Source organism: Schistocerca nitens, chromosome 2 (assembly GCF_023898315.1).
Source record: "Schistocerca nitens isolate TAMUIC-IGC-003100 chromosome 2, iqSchNite1.1, whole genome shotgun sequence".
Classification (NCBI taxonomy): Eukaryota; Metazoa; Arthropoda; class Insecta; order Orthoptera; family Acrididae; genus Schistocerca; species Schistocerca nitens.
Window position 1 is genome coordinate 58,680,259 of NC_064615.1, and position 19,297 is coordinate 58,699,555.

A 19,297-nucleotide genomic window follows, 5' to 3' on the forward strand; every position below is an offset into this window, starting at 1 on the left:
ATTCGCATTGCGTAAATGCTGCCCAGTGTAGAGCAACAGTGCCTGGAGGATATTACATACCTGTGAAATTAGTGCATCATATCTTTAGTGGTCTGGGGTTCGTACGCCAGTTGTGACGCCCTGGTTAACGCAAAGACTGCTTCAATACTTAATTTTATTTGAAAAACGGATAATCGAGACTGTATCCAACTAACCTCGAAGCCTGCTGATACAGACAAAGCGTTTGTTAAATAAACACTCGAGCACACAATTCACTAGCCGCCCTGCTCATTTTTCCTTGTGCTTTATGTCTTCTAGAATCTCGTTCCATTCAAAAGCAATTCCCGCTAGAGTCCATTGTTTCTTTAATAGGACGAGCCGTTGTGTTCTGCGTCAGAATAGCCTGCTACTTGTCGTAACTTCTACTTTCTATTTTATTACCCTACAGGGAAAGTAATATGACTCGGTGAGTCATCCTTTCTTATCTTTTCCGGCAAAAGATACGGTAATCGATGACTGTTTGGTTCTCGAACCTAATTTGTTCGCCTCCTCCCCCTTTAATTTTGGGTGAAGTACCTAAAGGTTTATTTGATGAAGTGAGTCAACGACTGACGCTGCAGTTTGAACATCTTTTAGTCTCTCATCGTCAGAGAAAGAGAGTGGTTGCATCGTAGACATTAAAACAAAGATACAGATGTTGACAGCGTGATCTCGCACTATGAAAGACATGAGCTACATCTATTGAGAAATACATGCACTTTGCGCATCTTGAAATAGAATGATAAAATAAAGTACAAGATGATAAAATAGGTACTATTATAACTGCTTCCGAGTGAGACCCCTCCAAAATAAATGACAGGAGGCTTTATGGCTAGCACTTGGTAGGCCAATTTTTACGCAGTGTTACCACAATGCAACCGAGTGATCTTTCTTCTCCGCTATTAAAACACACACGCTTTTGAAACAGTAATACAACAAATGAGAGACCTACGCACTCTTAATTTTTTGCACCTTAATTCTGACAAAAAAGCCGCTGTCAATAGCGCTATTTATTAAAAACAATTTCCGGTTCGAACCAATAAGTTCATCCTCAGAGGGATTTTGACGAATACAGTTACATTTAGCTTCCACTGCACAAGCTTTTTTGATTGTTTTTCATTGTACAGCGTATGCTAGATGAGATTTCAAAAGTGAACAGCCATAATCAGGAAAACGCCGTCGATTCAAAACTATTACCGACACTACTTTTTTAGATTAAATGGCATTATTAACAATGATTGTTTGCTACTTTTCCTGTGTTTTAGCACGACCACAATCTCACCACGTCAGTTTTAGACATTATAGGATTAATTTTGTTCTGATATGTTAAAGCTATAGCTTCATATTTTTAGTCATCGACAAGACAATAAATCAGCCGCTGTGGGCGAGCGGTTCTAGGCGCTTCAGTCCGGAACCACACGGCTGCTACGGTCGCAGGCTCGAATCCTGCCTCGGGCATGGATGTGTGTGTGATGTCCTTAGGTTAGTTAGGTTTAAGTAGTTCTAAGTCTAGGGGACTGATGAGCTCAGATGTTAAGTCCCACAGTGCTTAGAGCCATTTGAACCAAGACAATATACATCAGTTTAGTGCACTTTTTTTCAACCGTAGAGTACTAAAACTTCGTAAAAACTGCGATTGCAGTTGCTACCAATCTAGTATTGTCAGTATATAGTACAACAGGACATTTTGTACTTATTTTGTATGTGAAACACCGTAGGAGGCCTTATAATCTTATAATTGTAGTTAATTAGTGGATAAACTAGTCGCGAGTGATGAGGATAATGGGAAAGGGGCACTACATTAGTAGTGTGTGGATGAGTTGGGAATTTGGGTTTGAAGGGGGGCGTGCTAGGTTCGTCTGAGGAGTTGGAATAACCTCTATGTCCAGATGGCTTAGTGGTCAAAGCATCTGTCTAGAAAACAGGAGTTCGCAAAATGGTTCAAATGGCTCTAAGCACTGTGGGAGTTAACATCTGAGGTCATCAGTCTCCTAGACTGAGAACTAAGTAATCCTAAGTTACGTAAGGAGATCACACACATCCATGCCTGAGGCAGGATTCGAACCTGCGACCGTAGCAGCAGCGCGGTTCCGGACTGAAGCGCCTAGAACAGCTCGGCCACACCGGCCGGCCCAGGAGATCCCAGTTTTAATCCCGATCCTGTACAAATTTTCAACTTTCCTCATTGACTTATACCAACGCCCGCACGCAGCAAATGACTGTTCTAATGAATTAAATATGGAATAATAAAATATACGATGGTCTAGTAACAAAGTAACATTTTCCCTCCTTGGTGTTCTAGAGTTAATCCGTCATAGAGAAACGCAGATAATGTATGAATGGCCATTCTTACCATAATCTTGTGAACGAAACTGTGATACGAATGCCACTGTAAGAATTTAGTAATTCACATTGGAAAAAAGTAGTATCAAGTGTTTGACAGGCTTACATCCTATTTTAGCGAGAAGACTATGGGTGACTCAAACACGGGACACTTTGCATGACAACAAAGACCTGGCATCCAAGACCGGCCGGAGCTGCGGCTGACGTACCTGCTGTGCCCATGTTGAGGATGCTGATCTCGCCGAAGTAGGAGCCCGCCTTGAGCGTGGCCAGCACCGTCTTGCCATTGTCCGCCACCACCTGCAGCCGGCCCCTGTTCACGATGTACATCTCCTTACCGACCTCCCCTGTAAGGCACAAAGCACGTCCATGTACCAAGCTCGTCACAAGTAGAAATTGTACGTCTAAAACGAACTTCGGAGTCGTTCAGGTATATTTTTCATGTACGGTAGATACAGCCTGAGAGAAAAAAAGATGCACTGCGAAGGAATTATACGAATGGGACGGAAACGGGTAGATGTGATGTACATATAATCACAAACAAACGATTACAATGTCAGACATATTGGATGATTTATTCAAGAGAAAGAGCTTCAAAAACCGGTCAAGTCAATGACGCGTTGGTCCACTCTGACCCTCGTGCAATCAGTTATTCAGTTATCCGGCTTGGCACTGATTGCTGGATGTCCTCCTGAGGGATACGGTGCCAAATTCCGTCCACCCAGTGCGTTACATCGCCAGAATCCCGAGCTGGCTGAAGGGTCCTACTCATAATGCTCCAATTGTTCTTAGTTGGGGAGAGATCCGGCGATCTTGCTAACAAAGGTAGTGTTTGGAAAGCACGAAGACAAGCAGTAGAAACTGTCTCCGTGTGCAGGCGGACATTATGTTCCTGAAATGTAAGCCCGGGATGGCTAGCCAGAAAGGACACAAAAGGAAGCGTAGACGTGCCGCTGTTCTGTGAGGGTGTCCTGCTGATAAATGAAATGGCACCCCAGACCGTCACTCCTGGTTGTCGCCCGTATGGCGGATGACAGTCAGGTCGGTCCAACAAAAACATTCATATTTATTTACGTACTGCACGAATATGTATTAAAAATGGGGGTTCCTATTTAAACAAAAAACCCAGTTGATATCCGTTGGACCTATGGCAGCGCCATCTGGTTTCCTCCTTCAAGCTAGACGAGTTTCGTTCTTTGTAGTTTTTTCGTTTGGCGCTTATTTCGTGAGATATTTGGCCCGTCACGATCAGTGGACCACCCTGTATACAACTTAGGGTGACTTCGATGCAGGCGTATAAGCACCGACATGTAGGCAAGGTATTATGTGGTATTCGTGTCTTCCGACGTCAGTGCAGTAAATGAGGAAATCAGAGCTATTGCGACTTTATTACCAGATGAGTCCGAACAAGACCAACGTGCTGTTATCCTTTCCTTGGCCGCCGAAGGACAAACATTAGTAGGCGTCCACAGCAGAATAAAGAGGTGTATGGAACAGCATGTGTGTCGACAACTGCCGTCGTGGAATGATGCGCCAAGCTCAGCGCAGGTCGGTGTTCGGCACAAGGCGGCGGTCGATCTGCGAGGCCAGCCTCGTGCAGTGGGCGGCGGTCGAACGCCTCTTCCTACGCGATTATCAAACCTTCGGTCCCTTAAAAAGGCCCTTAATGGTCGTCAATTCTTGTCGGACGAGGATGTGCAGTAGCTGCTGACTTCACGCTGGAGGACCATGAATGGAAAAAAACTGCACGGTTAAAACCGATACCGGTATTTTAGTTCCGGTATTTGATTGGTTTCAGTTAGAACAGGTATTTTTATTTTTTTTACCGGTACCTGGGTATAAAAGCAATTCATCAATTTACCACGGTAATAGTGCTATAATTTTTGGTTTTTAAATAAGACTTTTTTTTAGAAAAAACTGTTTGGTAGGAAGTTGTGTGGCTTCTGAAATGCTGTATAGTCTTCGAATGATAATATTCTAATGAAAGGAGTCAACTTACAGATAAACACATTACAGAACGAGTATTTATGAACAGATCATACAATGAATATTGGCCAAGTCATTACTGAAATTATGGCTATTGTCATATAATTGTCCGTGATATATGTTATATTTTGCAAATTCTTCATTTAAATAGCATATTTAGTCTTTTGTCAGAAGAAAATGAATTGTATTCAAATTCCCATTAAAAAGTAACGATATATATTTGACTAAAAACGGGTTCGAAATAATTAAAGAAAAAGAACGCTATAAAATCTACACAGATGCTTATCGTTTGGCTGTCATTACCATGAAACAATAAAAGTTAAAGTTATGGCAATAGTAATACAATTAATTCATAGTTTACAATAAAAATACAAAATAACTGATTTTCTGACAGAGTCAACATTGTACATCCCTACATATGTTTTTGAATAGAGTCCGTCTTTAGCAAAACACAATTTTGTTTTTACAACCCAAACATGTTTCACTGCAGTTGCAGCATCTTCAGTGGGCTTTTATTTTATGTCTGTTAAAGAATGTTCTTTTACTGTTTGTATATATGTAACTATTAGTTTTTAAATCGTAATTACAGATATTTGAAAAAAACACACAAAATTATGAATTCATACCTTTTTACCACATGGTGTGGTTTTTATGACGTATTGTGTTTCTACAGTGACTGTTTTGTTCCACAGTTTGTCATCTGCAACCACTTACACCTTAAAGTTGATAAATTGTTTGAGCCAAAATTACGATTCCAAAATTGTTATTTATATGCCTGAAATTAATTAATTCTGTGTGTGTGTGTGTTTATATTATGTTTCACTTACGTTTTTTTTCCTCATCTTCATCACTGTTCAAATGATTCAAGTGGCTCTGACCACTATGGGACTTAACATCGGAGGTCATCAGTCCCCTAGAACTTAGAACTACTTAAACCTAACTAACCTAAGGACATCACACACATCCATGCCCGAGGCAGGACTCGAACCTGCGACCGTAGCAGTCGCACGGTTCCGGACTGAAGCGCCTAGAACCGCTCGTCCACCGCGGCCGGCTCATCACTGTAAAACACTACATATTGAGCTGTCACTATCACAAAAAATTTGTGTTTTGATAAAGGCGGACCCTATCCAAAAACATATGTATTGTTAAAGAAAACAGGGAAAAAAGAGCTTCAACCCCAAGTTCATTATTGTACATCTCTGTCTGCATGTAGTCCTTCGAAAAGGAGAGCATAACACGAGAAACAGAGCTCTCCAGCCTCAGTTTTGACTCTCATCGGTAATGCCAAAACACTGGTATAATCATTGATTACAACATGATTTTTGAGCAGAAATTTAAAAAACTAGAAACAGTAAGAGAACACTGGTTAATTATTTGTAGTATTCAACCTATCACCACTTTTCGAGAAAATCAACGAACGGTGGATGGGCTAAATTTTTATTTGATATTTTGATTGGAACGTATGATGCAGTAGTCTGAGGGAGTCTTCAAATTTTTCAGATCTACTTCGATGTCCATCTGTCATGCTGGAAATAACAGCAAGAAAAAACCGAAAATCGGTTATTTCAGAAGTCGGTTATTTTTGCACGGTTTTAACAATCAGGTTAAACTGGAGCTGGAAAAACCGGTATAACCGAAAACCGATTTCTTCAGCGATAACCGCCGTCCGTCAGCAGTACACGGTGTCTTACCAGGATGACTGCCTCAAAGCTCACGGCGATTTCGCCCGATTGGCATACAGATTCTGAACTGTATGACATTCGAACTGAAAATTTTCACCGCCCCTTATAGAAAACGCTTTGATCAGCAATTAGCAACGAAGGGAGATGCTACCGGAATATGTCGTAGGACATTTAGGAATATACAACTATGAACCGGAGGAGATGAGCATAATGACCTTGAGGTAGATAAAAATGAGATTATGTAAAACGTAGTGTAGGGGAAGTTGGATGAGGCAGAAATACTGAGATGAAAGGGATTGTACAGAAGATGTACAGAAGTGGAGGCGGGGATGAATCCACCGGAAGACGAGTAACTAGAAGGCGCGCTAAGTCGCCGTTATGTGCAAGCAGGGGGCCTTTGCGGACTGACCTTTGCGGCAGATGTAGTCGCCGGGCGAGAAGAGCACGGGGCGCAGTCGCAGCACAAGCTCACACAGGAAGCCCGCCTCCGTGTTCTGGAAGATCTCGACGCGCTTCAGCGTGTCCAGGTGCACGTTGATGGCGATCTCCGCCTTCAGCTTGTCTGCAACATTTTTCATATATTCGTTTGCTGTTTTATTTTAGTACGTTATCTACGTCAACAAAACAAACAGTACTTTGACTATAAAGTTGTATATATGAACGTAACAAGCAATACATTAACGTAAAATTTGAAACTATTAGTGTACCACACTATTACGTTACTTATCAAAGGAAAGAATAATTAAACTTTATGGGCTGAAAGGATATGTGATGTTATTTGCAAAGAACTTGGCAGTATGAGCCTGCTAATCATTATGACATTGCACCGGCTGGAGTCAGTTCTCAACCACTGGTTCGGTGCGGGAAGGTTACAAACGAGGTGTGTGAGAAAAGTAATGAGACTGATTTTTGATCTAACAAAGTTTTTTTTTATTTTTCAAACAACAGTATTGTCCCCCTCAACATAGTTCCCTTCGGCAGCCACACACCGGTGGATTCATCGTTGCCAGTCTTGGCAGCAGCTGTGACTTTCTTTTGAGGTCCTTTTAAAACATTTTTCACTTTCTGTAAAGGAAAAAGTAACGAGGGCTCAGATCTGGTGAATGGGGGGAGGGGGGGGGCGCGTGGAACAACAGGAAAGCCTATTGAGGTCAAAAATTCCACGATTGACATGGCCGTGTGACATGGGGCGTTGCGGTTCACGCTTTTCCTGAATCTTTCGAAGACATTTTTGTAAAACCTTGGTTGACTTTTTATCCTTATTGTAAAGCGTAGGTCCGATCTGAGAAGAGCACGCAGACGCTCAACATTTTCGTCGGGTTTTGAAGTTGAACGTCTCTCTGAGCTAACGTGTTCTCAGCCTTCCAAAAATGATTTGTACCAGCGACCTCATAGTTCTGTTTCAATTTTCAAAAGATCACACTCGTGGATTCTCCAAGAGTAACACAAAATTTGATGACATAGCGTTGTTCTAAATTCCGCTCTTTCGGAAAAACCACAGCTTCACTAATGGCGCTCTCAAACCTCACGCGATGGCTGTATGGAGCTGAAACTGGGACGGAGCATCTGGAAGGGCTGGACACACCGGTCTACACAAGTAAACCAACATAGCATTTAAATATCACTCGCAGTGTTGTGAAAGGTGGCTACACTGAGCCACAGCGCCAGAGATCGCGCTAGAGAGTATTGTTCCGCCGCCTCCACTGGCAGTGATTATTGAGATGTCGTAGTGGGCAGTGCCTGTCGAGGACTCGTAGTAGTCAGTGTGTGTTGAGATGTGCTAGTGGGCAGTGATTATTGAGATGTCGTAGTGGGCAGTGCCTGTCGAGGACTCGTAGTAGTCAGTGTGTGTTGAGATGTGCTAGTGGGCAGTGCTTGTCGAGATGTTGTAATAAGGAGTGCTTGTTCCATGTTTTATGCAGTTGTTTGATGGGAAAGACAGCAGATGGTTCGAATGGAAATACTGTAATGATCAAAGTGCTTTTCGTCAATATATATGAAGGTAAAATATTATGTGTTTTTTTTTCATTATTTCAGTGTCTTAAATAATGCGTCATTACAGGTTCAGTCAACAAAGCATCTGACTTGTGTTCTTGGATTAGAGTACAATTCTGGTTTTCTTGAGTAATTATGGTATTTCTATTTCCTTTAATTAATTCAGTATAATGATATTTAAAATTTCTTGTGTTGTTGAAGAAGAACCGTGCCAGATGCGTACGTTGAGTCATACTTCCACACACAGAACAGTTACACTTGTGCCTTGGTTTCGTAGGTTTTATAGTTGCTGGGGACTTAATTAATTAATTGTGTTAATGAAAATTTCCATTTCATTCTTTGTTGTTGTTCTATGCAGTCAGATAGCGTAATAATACTAGTCAGGGCCAACCGTTTACGAGACTTCGTAATCGGACATACAGCGACTGAAAAAAATTAAAATTATTTGCATTTTATTTTAATTAACCCCCATGCACGTGGCGACCCTGCCAGGATTAATTTTAATTTTTTTCAGTCGCTGTATGTCCGATTACGAAGTCTCGTAAACGGTTGGCCCTGACTAGTATTATTACGCTATCTGACTGCATAGAACAACAACAAAGAATGAAATGGAAATTTTCATTAACACAATTAATTAATTAAGTCCCCAGCAACTATAAAACCTACGAAACCAAGGCACAAGTGTAACTGTTCTGTGTGTGGAAGTATGACTCAACGTACACATCTGGCACGGTTCTTCTTCAACAACACAAGAAATTTTAAATATCATTATACTGAATTAATTAAAGGAAATAGAAATACCATAATTACTCAAGAAAACCAGAATTGTACTCTAATCCAAGAACACAAGCCAGATGCTTTGTTGACTGAACCTGTAATGACGCATTATTTAAGACACTGAAATAATGAAAAAAAAAAACACATAATATTTTACCTTCATATATATTGACGAAAAGCACTCTGATCATTACAGTATTTCCATTCGAACCATCTGCTGTCTTTCCCATCAAACAACTGCATAAAACATGGAACAAGCACTCCTTATTACAACATCTCGACAAGCACTGCCCACTAGCACATCTCAACACACACTGACTACTACGAGTCCTCGACAGGCACTGCCCACTACGACATCTCAATAATCACTGCCCACTAGCACATCTCAACACACACTGACTACTACGAGTCCTCGACAGGCACTGCCCACTACGACATCTCAATAATCACTGCCAGTGGAGGCGGCGGAACAATACTCTCTAGCGCGATCTCTGGCGCTGTGGCTCAGTATAGCCACCTTTCAGTTGTCAGCCTCATTACTTTACTCACACACCTCGTAAGCTGTTGTATGCTCTCCTGAGGCGAGCTGGCCTGTAACTGTTGTAACTATTCCTTGATATCCAGGCACTGCCTCTGGGTCGGAGTCGACGTCCAAACTCGTGCCACACATGTCCTATCGGAGACCGGTCGCGCGATCTTGCTGGTCACGGGAGCACCTCATCATCATGCAGACAGTTAATAGGCACAGGTGCCACATGTCGAGGAGCAGCGTCCTGTAGAAAAATGGCACCACGATACTATCGCTTCACAGATAAAACAGTGCGACGCCATCCATCGGCAGTCCCCGATTCCAACTCACGACCCCACTCCAGACGCAGCGTTCTGGCGTCACTGGCATGCTAAGTATGTGAGATTAATTCCCTAGTGTTGAATCCTGTCTGGTCGTCTAATATGTGTGGTCTAGGAAGCCTGCCTTCTCGGATCGCTAGACAACATTCAAAGAAATCGTATTAATGAGTTTTAATAGGAATGAGCAATAACAATATTTAACTTTGACAATAACACAGAAGTGTCTCAAGCAAAGGGCGACATGCAAATAAGAAATCTCTTCAGTATACACAATTCCTGAGTCGCTGGTCCTGAAGTGAATGATCTTGATGCTGCTGTAGAAATTGACCGCGACCAGTCGGGAGCGGTGCTTATGTTCTTCTCACATAGAGGCCGCTACTGTCGTGTTGTCGTCCTGGAGAGGGGTGGTCAGCGTGAAATTGCCTGACGTCTTCTTCACAGCCCTCTCTGCTCCCTCGTTTCCGACTGGCGTTTCGGCGCTTGACTTTACGCCGCAACACCTAGTCCGCCCGCTGATAATCTCATATAATGGCGCAGTATGACACAAACGATTGCAGTCAGTCCATTATTTGGTATCAGATGGCAGGCATAGATGTGAAGTGGCGCTTGGTGACGGCCATCATCCCTTGTAGTTGTCAGACGTGGTCCACCGGAACGAACCTTCGCGATCAGCAGGATTGCCCTCAAGTGCCACGCAGTCCAACATCGGGCCACTGTCTCACCCGTATTCCTCAAAAATCTGGATTTTGCACTGTTCGACTAGACGGCTGTATGGAAATCCACAATCTGGCTCCTTTGAAACTGATAACGCTGCCTCACACGAGTTCGCAGGATTTCCGTGTCCCTCGCACAGATCGCTCGACATCTAATGCTGTCGTCCCCCTAGCACGCCCAATAAAACACTAAACAGGAACAAATTAATGCATTCTGGTGCCCTTTCTATCTGTCTTAGAGAATTATAACTGTCATCGTTTACGTACCCACCGATGGTGCGTACGTGGACGAAGATACGTTGACCTCTGACCATCTCTTCTGGGTTCTTCACTTTTTCATGTACAGCGGTGCAGTTGAACAGTCAAAGCTAAACAAAATTAAATTTATGTCCAAGGTTTGCATTTGCTGGACGCGAATTATGTCTGATGTTTACTGGGTAAGGCCTGACTATTACATCAACTACGCTAAAATTGCTGTAATTTCATTATTTGTTAACATAATAGGTCATGCTGTAGAAACAGCTCTTCAGTTACACAATCAACATGTGGTACTTTAAGATGTAGTGTTATTAATAATAAAATTTATAAGTTGAAACGGGACTGACGCATATTTTCAACATATTAATCCTACGTGGATTACATTCATAGGTTTTGTGATGTGAAAATATAAAATTTGAAACTTCCTGGCAGATTAAAACTGTGTGCCCGACCGAGACTCGAACTCGGGACCTTAGCCTTTCGCGGGCAACTGCTCTACCATCTGAGCTACCGAAGCACGACTCACGCCCGGTATTCACTGCTTTACTTCTGCCAGTATCTCGTCTCCTACCTTCCAAACTTTACAGAAGCTCTCCTGCGCAGCAGGAGACGAGATACTCGCAGAAGTAAAGCTGTGAGTACCGGCCGTGAGTCGTGCTTCGGTAGCTCAGATGGTAGAGCACTTGCCCGCGAAAGGCAAAGCTCCCGAGTTCGAGTCTCGGTCAGACACACAGTTTTAATCTGCCGGGAAGTTTCATATCAGCGCACACTCCGCTGCAGAGTGAAAATCTCATTCTGGAAATATATAATTTACTTGCAGGGTTGTTAATTAGCAAAATCGAAGAGGAAATTCGTTTGTTACCTCTACTATTTGAGATGAATCCTGAAACAAGAAGGAAACAGTTGAAGTCAGGAAGGTCAGCGAGAGAGACTCAGACATGTGTTGTAAACAGGAAGATATATGGTACCATGGTTGAAAGGATGATAATAATGAAGTTTGATTTATGGGACGCTCAACTGCGCGGTTATCACCGACCATACAAATTCCCAATCTTTACTCAGTCCAGTCTCGTCACTTTCATGAATCGTGACGAAATGAGGAGGACAACACAAACACCCAGTCCCCAGGTGGAGAAAATCCCTAACCAGGCCTGGTATTGAACCAGGGACCCCTGATCCAGAGGCAGCAAAGCTATACACTAGACAACGAGCTCCGGGCTGTGGTTAAAAAGGACACAGCAGTCATATTGCTTTCTTATGGTGCTTTTGTGATGATTTTAATAGTAGGACAGTTGGTTTTGAACAAGGCAATAGTTCAGGCAGCGAGTGAGACAAGTATGAAGCAGAGTGTTCTTTGGACTGGAAATCAGAGCTGAGATAAAGACGTAAGTCTCGCGCAGGGACAGATACACTCCTGGAAATTGAAATAAGAACACCGTGAATTCATTGTCCCAGGAAGGGGAAACTTTATTGACACATTCCTGGGGTCAGATACATCACATGATCACACTGACAGAACCACAGGCACATAGACACAGGCAACAGAGCATGCACAATGTCGGCACTAGTACAGTGTATATCCACCTTTCGCAGCAATGCAGGCTGCTATTCTCCCATGGAGACGATCGTAGAGATGCTGGATGTAGTCCTGTGGAACGGCTTGCCATGCCATTTCCACCTGGCGCCTCAGTTGGACCAGCGTTCGTGCTGGACGTGCAGACCGCGTGAGACGACGCTTCATCCAGTCCCAAACATGCTCAATGGGGGACAGATTCGGAGATCTTGCTGGCCAGGGTAGTTGACTTACACCTTCTAGAGCACGTTGGGTGGCACGGGATACATGCGGACGTGCATTGTCCTGTTGGAACAGCAAGTTCCCTTGCCGGTCTAGGAATGGTAGAACGATGGGTTCGATGACGGTTTGGATGTACCGTGCACTATTCAGTGTCCCCTCGACGATCACCAGTGGTGTACGGCCAGTGTAGGAGATCGCTCCCCACACCATGATGCCGGGTGTTGGCCCTGTGTGCCTCGGTCGTATGCAGTCCTGATTGTGGCGCTCACCTGCACGGCGCCAAACACGCATACGACCATCATTGGCACCAAGGCAGAAGCGACTCTCATCGCTGAAGACGACACGTCTCCATTCGTCCCTCCATTCACGCCTGTCGCGACACCACTGGAGGCGGGCTGCACGATGTTGGGGCATGAGCGGAAGACGGCCTAACGGTGTGCGGGACCGTAGCTCAGCTTCATGGAGACGGTTGCGAATGGTCCTCGCCGATACCCCAGGAGCAACAGTGTCCCTAATTTGCTGGGAAGTGGCGGTGCGGTCCCCTACGGCACTGCGTAAGATCCTACGGTCTTGGCGTGCATCCGTGCGTCGCTGCGGTCCGGTCCCAGGTCGACGGGCACGTGCACCTTCCGCCGACCACTGGCGACAACATCGATGTACTGTGGAGACCTCACGCCCCACGTGTTGAGCAATTCGGCGGTACGTCCACCCGGCCTCCCGCATGCCCACTATACGCCCTCGCTCAAAGTCCGTCAACTGCACATACGGTTCACGTCCACGCTGTCGCGGCATGCTACCAGTGTTAAAGACTGCGATGGAGCTCCGTATGCCACGGCAAACTGGCTGACACTGACGGCGGCGGTGCACAAATGCTGCGCAGCTAGCGCCATTCGACGGCCAACACCGCGGTTCCTGGTGTGTCCGCTGTGCCGTGCGTGTGATCATTGCTTGTACAGCCCTCTCGCAGTGTCCGGAGCAAGTATGGTGGGTCTGACACACCGGTGTCAATGTGTTCTTTTTTCCATTTCCAGGAGTGTAGTTACTTTTGGCTACGAAGACTAAGTAGGCGCTATTATCAGTTTTCAGTACCGCAAAATTATCTGGAGAAGCTCTGCTCAGGAAGAATAAATTTTAATAACAATCAGAATTTATCGCCTACTGAAATTAAAGGTGCCGAATAAGATCATTCGCCAGTGCATAGAAAGTCAAAGATCGTTATAAGGACATGTAGCTCAGCAAGGAGGGCGTTCAGCAGGAAAGGTAAGATCATTGATCTTCTGGTCGGCTAAATAAAACTGCCACATTTACCGTACGTAAAAACACTGAACACAGGCGTAGAAGTGAAAAACAAAAAGAAATCGTCATTGATGATCCAAAAGTGTAGTAACGGCTTTCTGTAAATATTAATGTAAATTACAAAGAGTATTTGCTGTACAAAAACGCACAAAGAAAATCTGAGCAGAGGAAAATATATACCACTATTCCATTTTAATGTATTGCAGTTGCGACTATATGGATGATTTATTTGATAACTACAGTATTCTTTTGTTACAAGAGTTTTTATTGAGTCAGTTAACCTAGTTCTGAGAAGTAAGTTAAATATGTTCACCTCAATTCAAGTATTCAATTGCAAGCATCTTAATAACAAATTCCAGAGAACCTACTGCACAGAATTTCTTTATTGGATCTGTTGAAAAATTAAATATATTAAGAAAAAAGCCTGTATTCTGGATAAATTATACAAAGAGAAATGAGTGGATTCTATCAACAGATTTTTCTGGGACAGTGTGTAAAGTTGGTGCGCCGTGCTTCACTCAGTTAGGCAGAACTAGGGCACTGTACTCGGAGCACAATGTTAGAAGTTGGTGAATGAAGAATGAAAAAAATACTGGCAGTTGCTACATAGTAAAAGTGCCAAAGAATAACAGAATCTGTCTGCTACAAATTCCTGTTAAGTTCCTCTTCGTTGATCACTTCGTTGAAAATTACTAGTCTCCTTCTCGATGATTGACTGTTACATCATTAGTATTATTTAATAATTGTTTGGGTGGAGTACATTAAGCACCTTGGATTCAGAAGTCAATATTAGTTTATTATGTCCTGTATAGAAAATTATTATTAAGTAGCTGGCCGGGGTGGCCGGGTGGTTCTAGGCGCTACAGTCTGGAACTGCGCGACCGCTACGGTCGCAGGTTCGGATCCTGCCTCGGGAATGGATGTGTGTGATGTCCTTAGGTTAGTAAGGTTTAAGCAGTTCTAAGTTCTCGGGGACTGATGACCTTAGAAGTTGAGTCCCATAGGGCCAAGAGCCATTTGAACCATTTTTTTATTATTAAGTCATAGCAAGAGAATCATGCCACGGGATCCGAATAAAATTTCAACTTTCATGAATGCTTCAGACGTGGACGAGTTTCCCTCCCCGCAAATTACTGTTCAATATTTTTCCGACATGCGACCGTTAAATCAGTACACTGCTTGGGTTTCTTCAGAATATTTCCTCCGCCCCGAATGTTTCGGATCGACCACTTCTGTAGACTCTTCTTTAACGATTGCCGAGCTAACGCGCACACGAAAAAAACCAGCCGAAAAACTCATTGTTGAGACTAGAGATGCTTAACCGCGTGTTGTCGCATCTCACTAACGCTGCATTTATTGACATATCAATGTAGATGCAGCAATGGTGACCTCACAAACTACTATACAAAGCGTCGATGCATTAAACAACTGTATCAGTAAGGAGATGTTTAGTTTTAGTCGCTTAAGGAAATGGCAAAATGGCAATCGAAAGATAGTTTGTTGTCCAATATAATCTTGCTCAACTGGTATGGACAGATGTGTGTGCCGTGCGTCAGCGGCAGAAGACTTGGTTCACCCTCAAAACCACGCCTAACTAAGTCACTGTGTTGCTACATGGCCTGACTACAGAAGAAGTAGGACTATAATACACACATACAGGGTGTTTCAAAAATGACCGGTATATTTGAAACGGCAATAAAAACTAAACGAGCAGCGATAGAAATACACCGTTTGTTGCAATATGCTTGGGGCAACAGTACATTTTCATGAGGACAAACTTTCGAAATTACAGTAGTTACAATTTTCAAAAACAGATGGCGCTGCAAGTGATGTGAAAGATATAGAAGACAACGCAGTCTGTGGGTGCGCCATTCTGTACGTCGTCTTTCTGCTGTAAGCGTGTGCTGTTCACAACGTGCAAGTGTGCTGTAGACAACATGGTTTATTCCTTAGAACAGAGGATTTTTCTGGTGTTGGAATTCCACCGCCTAGAACACAGTGTTGTTGCAACAAGACGAAGTTGTCAACGGAGGTTTAATGTAACCAAAGGACCGAAAAGCGCTACAATAAAGGATCTGTTTGAAAAATTTCAACGGACTGGGAACGTCACGGATGAACGTGCTGGAAAGGTAGGGCGACCGCGTACGGCAACCACAGAGGGCAACACGCAGCTAGTGCAGCAGGTGATCCAACAGCGGCCTCGGGTTTCCGTTCGCCGTGTTGCAGCTGCGGTCCAAATGGCGCCAACGTCCACGTATCGTCTCATGCGCCAGGGTTTACACCTCTATCCATACAAAATTCAAACGCGGCAACCCCTCAGCGCCGCTACCATTGCTGCACGAGAGACATTCGCTGACGATATAGTGCACAGGATTGATGACGGCGATATGCATGTGGGCAGCATTTGGTTTACTGACGAAGCTTATTTTTACCTGGACGGCTTTGTCAATAAACAGAACTGGCGCATATGGGGAACCGAAAAGCCCCATGTTGCAGTCCCATTTTTCAGATCCGAAACGATTACTGCATCACGCTATCTGGACATTCTTCGTGAATTTGTGGCGGTACAAACTGCCTTAGACGACACTGCGAACACCTCGTGGTTTATGCAAGATGGTGCCCGGCCACATCGCACGGCCGACGTCTTTAATTTCCTGAATGAATATTTCGATGATCGTGTGAATGCTTTGGGCTATCCGAAACATACAGGAGGCGGCGTGGATTGGCCTCTCTATTCGCCAGACATGAACCCCTGTGACTTCTTTCTGTGGGGACACTTGAAAGACCAGGTGTACCGCCAGAATCCAGAAACAATTGAACAGCTGAAGCAGTACATCTCATCTGCATGTGAAGCCATTCCGCCAGACACGTTGTCAAAGGTTTCGGGTAATTTCATTCAGAGACTACGCCATATTATTGCTACGCATGGTGGATATGTGGAAAATATCGTACTACAGAGTTTCCCAGACCGCAGCGCCATCTGTTGTTGAAAATTGTAACTACTGTAATTTCGAAAGTTTGTCTGCCTGAAAATGTACTGTTGTCCCAAGCATATTGCAACAAACGGTGTATTTCTATCTCTGCTCGTTTAGTTTTTATTGCCGTTTCAAATATACCGGTCATTTTTGAAACACCCTGTAAAAAAATGTTTTGCATCACCTCGATGCCGAGAGTTGCGGAACCTGTACAGAACATTGGCATAGTGATCAACATAAACATCATTTCCGCCATTTTTATTGCTCATGAAAACCACACGTTGCATGTCGTACCATAGAGCGAGATCTTCAGAGGTGGTGCTGCAGATTGCTGTACACACTGGTACCTCTAGTAACCAGTAGCACGTCCTCTTGCATTGATGCATGCCTGTATTCGTCGTGGCATATTATCCACAAGTTCATCAAGGCACTGTTGGTCCAGATTGTCCCAGTCCTCAACTGCGATTCGCCGTAGATCCCTCAGGGTGGTTGGTGGCTCATGTCATCCATAAATAGCCCTTTTCAACCTATCCCAGGAACGTGCGATAGGATTCATGTCTGGAGAACATGCTGGCCACTCTAATCGAGCGATGTCGTTATCCTGAAGGAAGACATTCACAAGATGTGCACGATGGGAGCGTGAATGTTAGTCCATGAAGACGAATGCCTCGTCAATATGTTGCCGATATGGTTGGAATATCGGTCGGAGGATGGTATTCACGTATCGTACAGCCGTTACGGCGTCCCATGACCACCAGCAGAGTACGTCGGGCCCACACAATGCCACCCCAAAACAGCAGGGAACCTCCACCTTGCTGCACTCGCCGGACAGTGTGTCTAAGGCGTTCAGCCTGACCGGGTTGCCTCGAAACACGTCTCCGACGATTGTCTGGTTGAAGACATATGCGACACTCATCAGTGAGGAGAACGTGTTGCCAATTCTGAGTGGTCCATTCGGCATGTTGTTGGGCCCATCTGTACCGCGCTGCATGGTGTCGTTGTTTCAAAGATGGGCCTCGTCATGGACGTCGGGAGTGAAGTTGTGCAGCCTATTGTGCACAGATTGAGTCGTAATACGACGTCCTGTGGCTGCACGAAAAGCATTATTCAACACGATGGTGTTGCTGTCAGGGTTCCTCCGAGCCATAACCCGTAGGTAGCGCTCATCCACTGCAATGATAGCCCCTGGGTGGCCTGAGCGAGGCATGTCATCGACAGTTCCTATCTCTCTGTATCTCCTCAATGTCCGAACAACATCGCTTTGGTTCACTGCGAGACGCCTGGACACTTCCCTTGTGAGCCCTTCCTGGCACAAAGTAACAATGCGGACGCCATCGAAGCTCGGGATTGACCGTCTAGGCATGCTTGAACTATAGACAACAGGAGCCGTGTACCTTCTTCCTTGTGGAATGACTGGAACTGATCGGCTGTCGGACCCCTCCGTCTAATAGGCGCTGCTCATGCATGGTTGCTTACATCTTTGGGCGGGTTTAGTGAAATCTCTGAACTGTCAAAGGGACTGTCTCTATAATACAATATCTACAGTGAACGTCTATCTTCAGGAGTTCTGGGAACCGGGGTGATGCAAAATGTTTTTTGATGTTTGTACTTTCAGCATTACCTAGCTACTTTCGTACCAGAATATTTAATAGCCTTTTCAAAATAAATAATAGAGCTTTCATGTCAGCTAATTACAAATTAACAGTGGACTTTTAATAATAAGAAGCGAGGCGGTTGTTTATTGAATAATGAGAGAAATACAGTGGATGTGCTAAGGCCACACTTGCACTGATATACACAGAGCTTCAGTGAGCTTTTTCTCTAACGAGGACAGTAAACCAGTGTCTATTAACTGTTGTAATGATAAAAAGGAAAACAGAAATTTGATTTTAAAACTTTTTATTCTCAAATCACACTTTTACACCAAATGTTCGAAACTCCGAAATACGTTCACTTACGGGACAAATTTCCGCGCGCATGTAGATTATTAGCTGTTGTTTTATGGCTGAAGCTTCTCAAGAGCGTATTTGCATCTTATGGCTACTTAGAAAATATTATTGGATTTGACGTCCTGTATCCTTCTCTGACGTTATTATCAGGTCGTTATTCCTCATAATGTATCCAGAAGGCATGCACTACTGCGTCACAGTACTGTAGTAAGCCACAGCAGACTACATAACAGAACATTGCGATACACAACACTATTTTACCCTAAATTAGTGTGTTTGATCCGTAACATCTTATTTATTGGGACACTCACAGACGTTGTGGTGCGGTGTGTCGATTGTTCCGCATACACAGGCGTCTGGAGTGCGTTGATGTATTTTTATTACATAGGTGACATTTGCACGGCGTCTCAACAAGTACAGTAGTATATTGGCTTCTTCATCGGTGAGAAGTACAACATTCTGGATCTTTCTCCTATATTTTGAAGTAAGTGATAGGTCTTATTCCATGTTTTTGCTTTGTCCCAGATTTCTTGCCATTGTTTTTCAATGCATGCCTTCATTTCCTTCTTCGATGAGACTCATGTTCTTAGTATTTCCTCTTTTGGCGTTACTCGAACCAATACAGTATGTCTATCATATGGCTAGGTCTGCAACACCA

General features: G+C 43.9%; 1 protein-coding gene across 1 annotated transcript in view; it reads right to left on the reverse strand.

Annotated features, from left to right (window-relative positions):
- The window catches only part of LOC126234834 (cyclic nucleotide-gated channel rod photoreceptor subunit alpha), a 1,223,148-nt gene that overhangs the window by 111,389 nt on the left and 1,092,462 nt on the right, over positions 1–19,297 (reverse strand). The window contains exons 11-12 of the mRNA XM_049943575.1: positions 6,442–6,594; positions 2,571–2,708 (exon numbers count right to left, since the gene is read on the reverse strand). Coding sequence (XP_049799532.1) covers positions 2,571–2,708; positions 6,442–6,594 — 291 coding nt within the window. The remainder of the gene's footprint in view (positions 1–2,570; positions 2,709–6,441; positions 6,595–19,297) is intronic.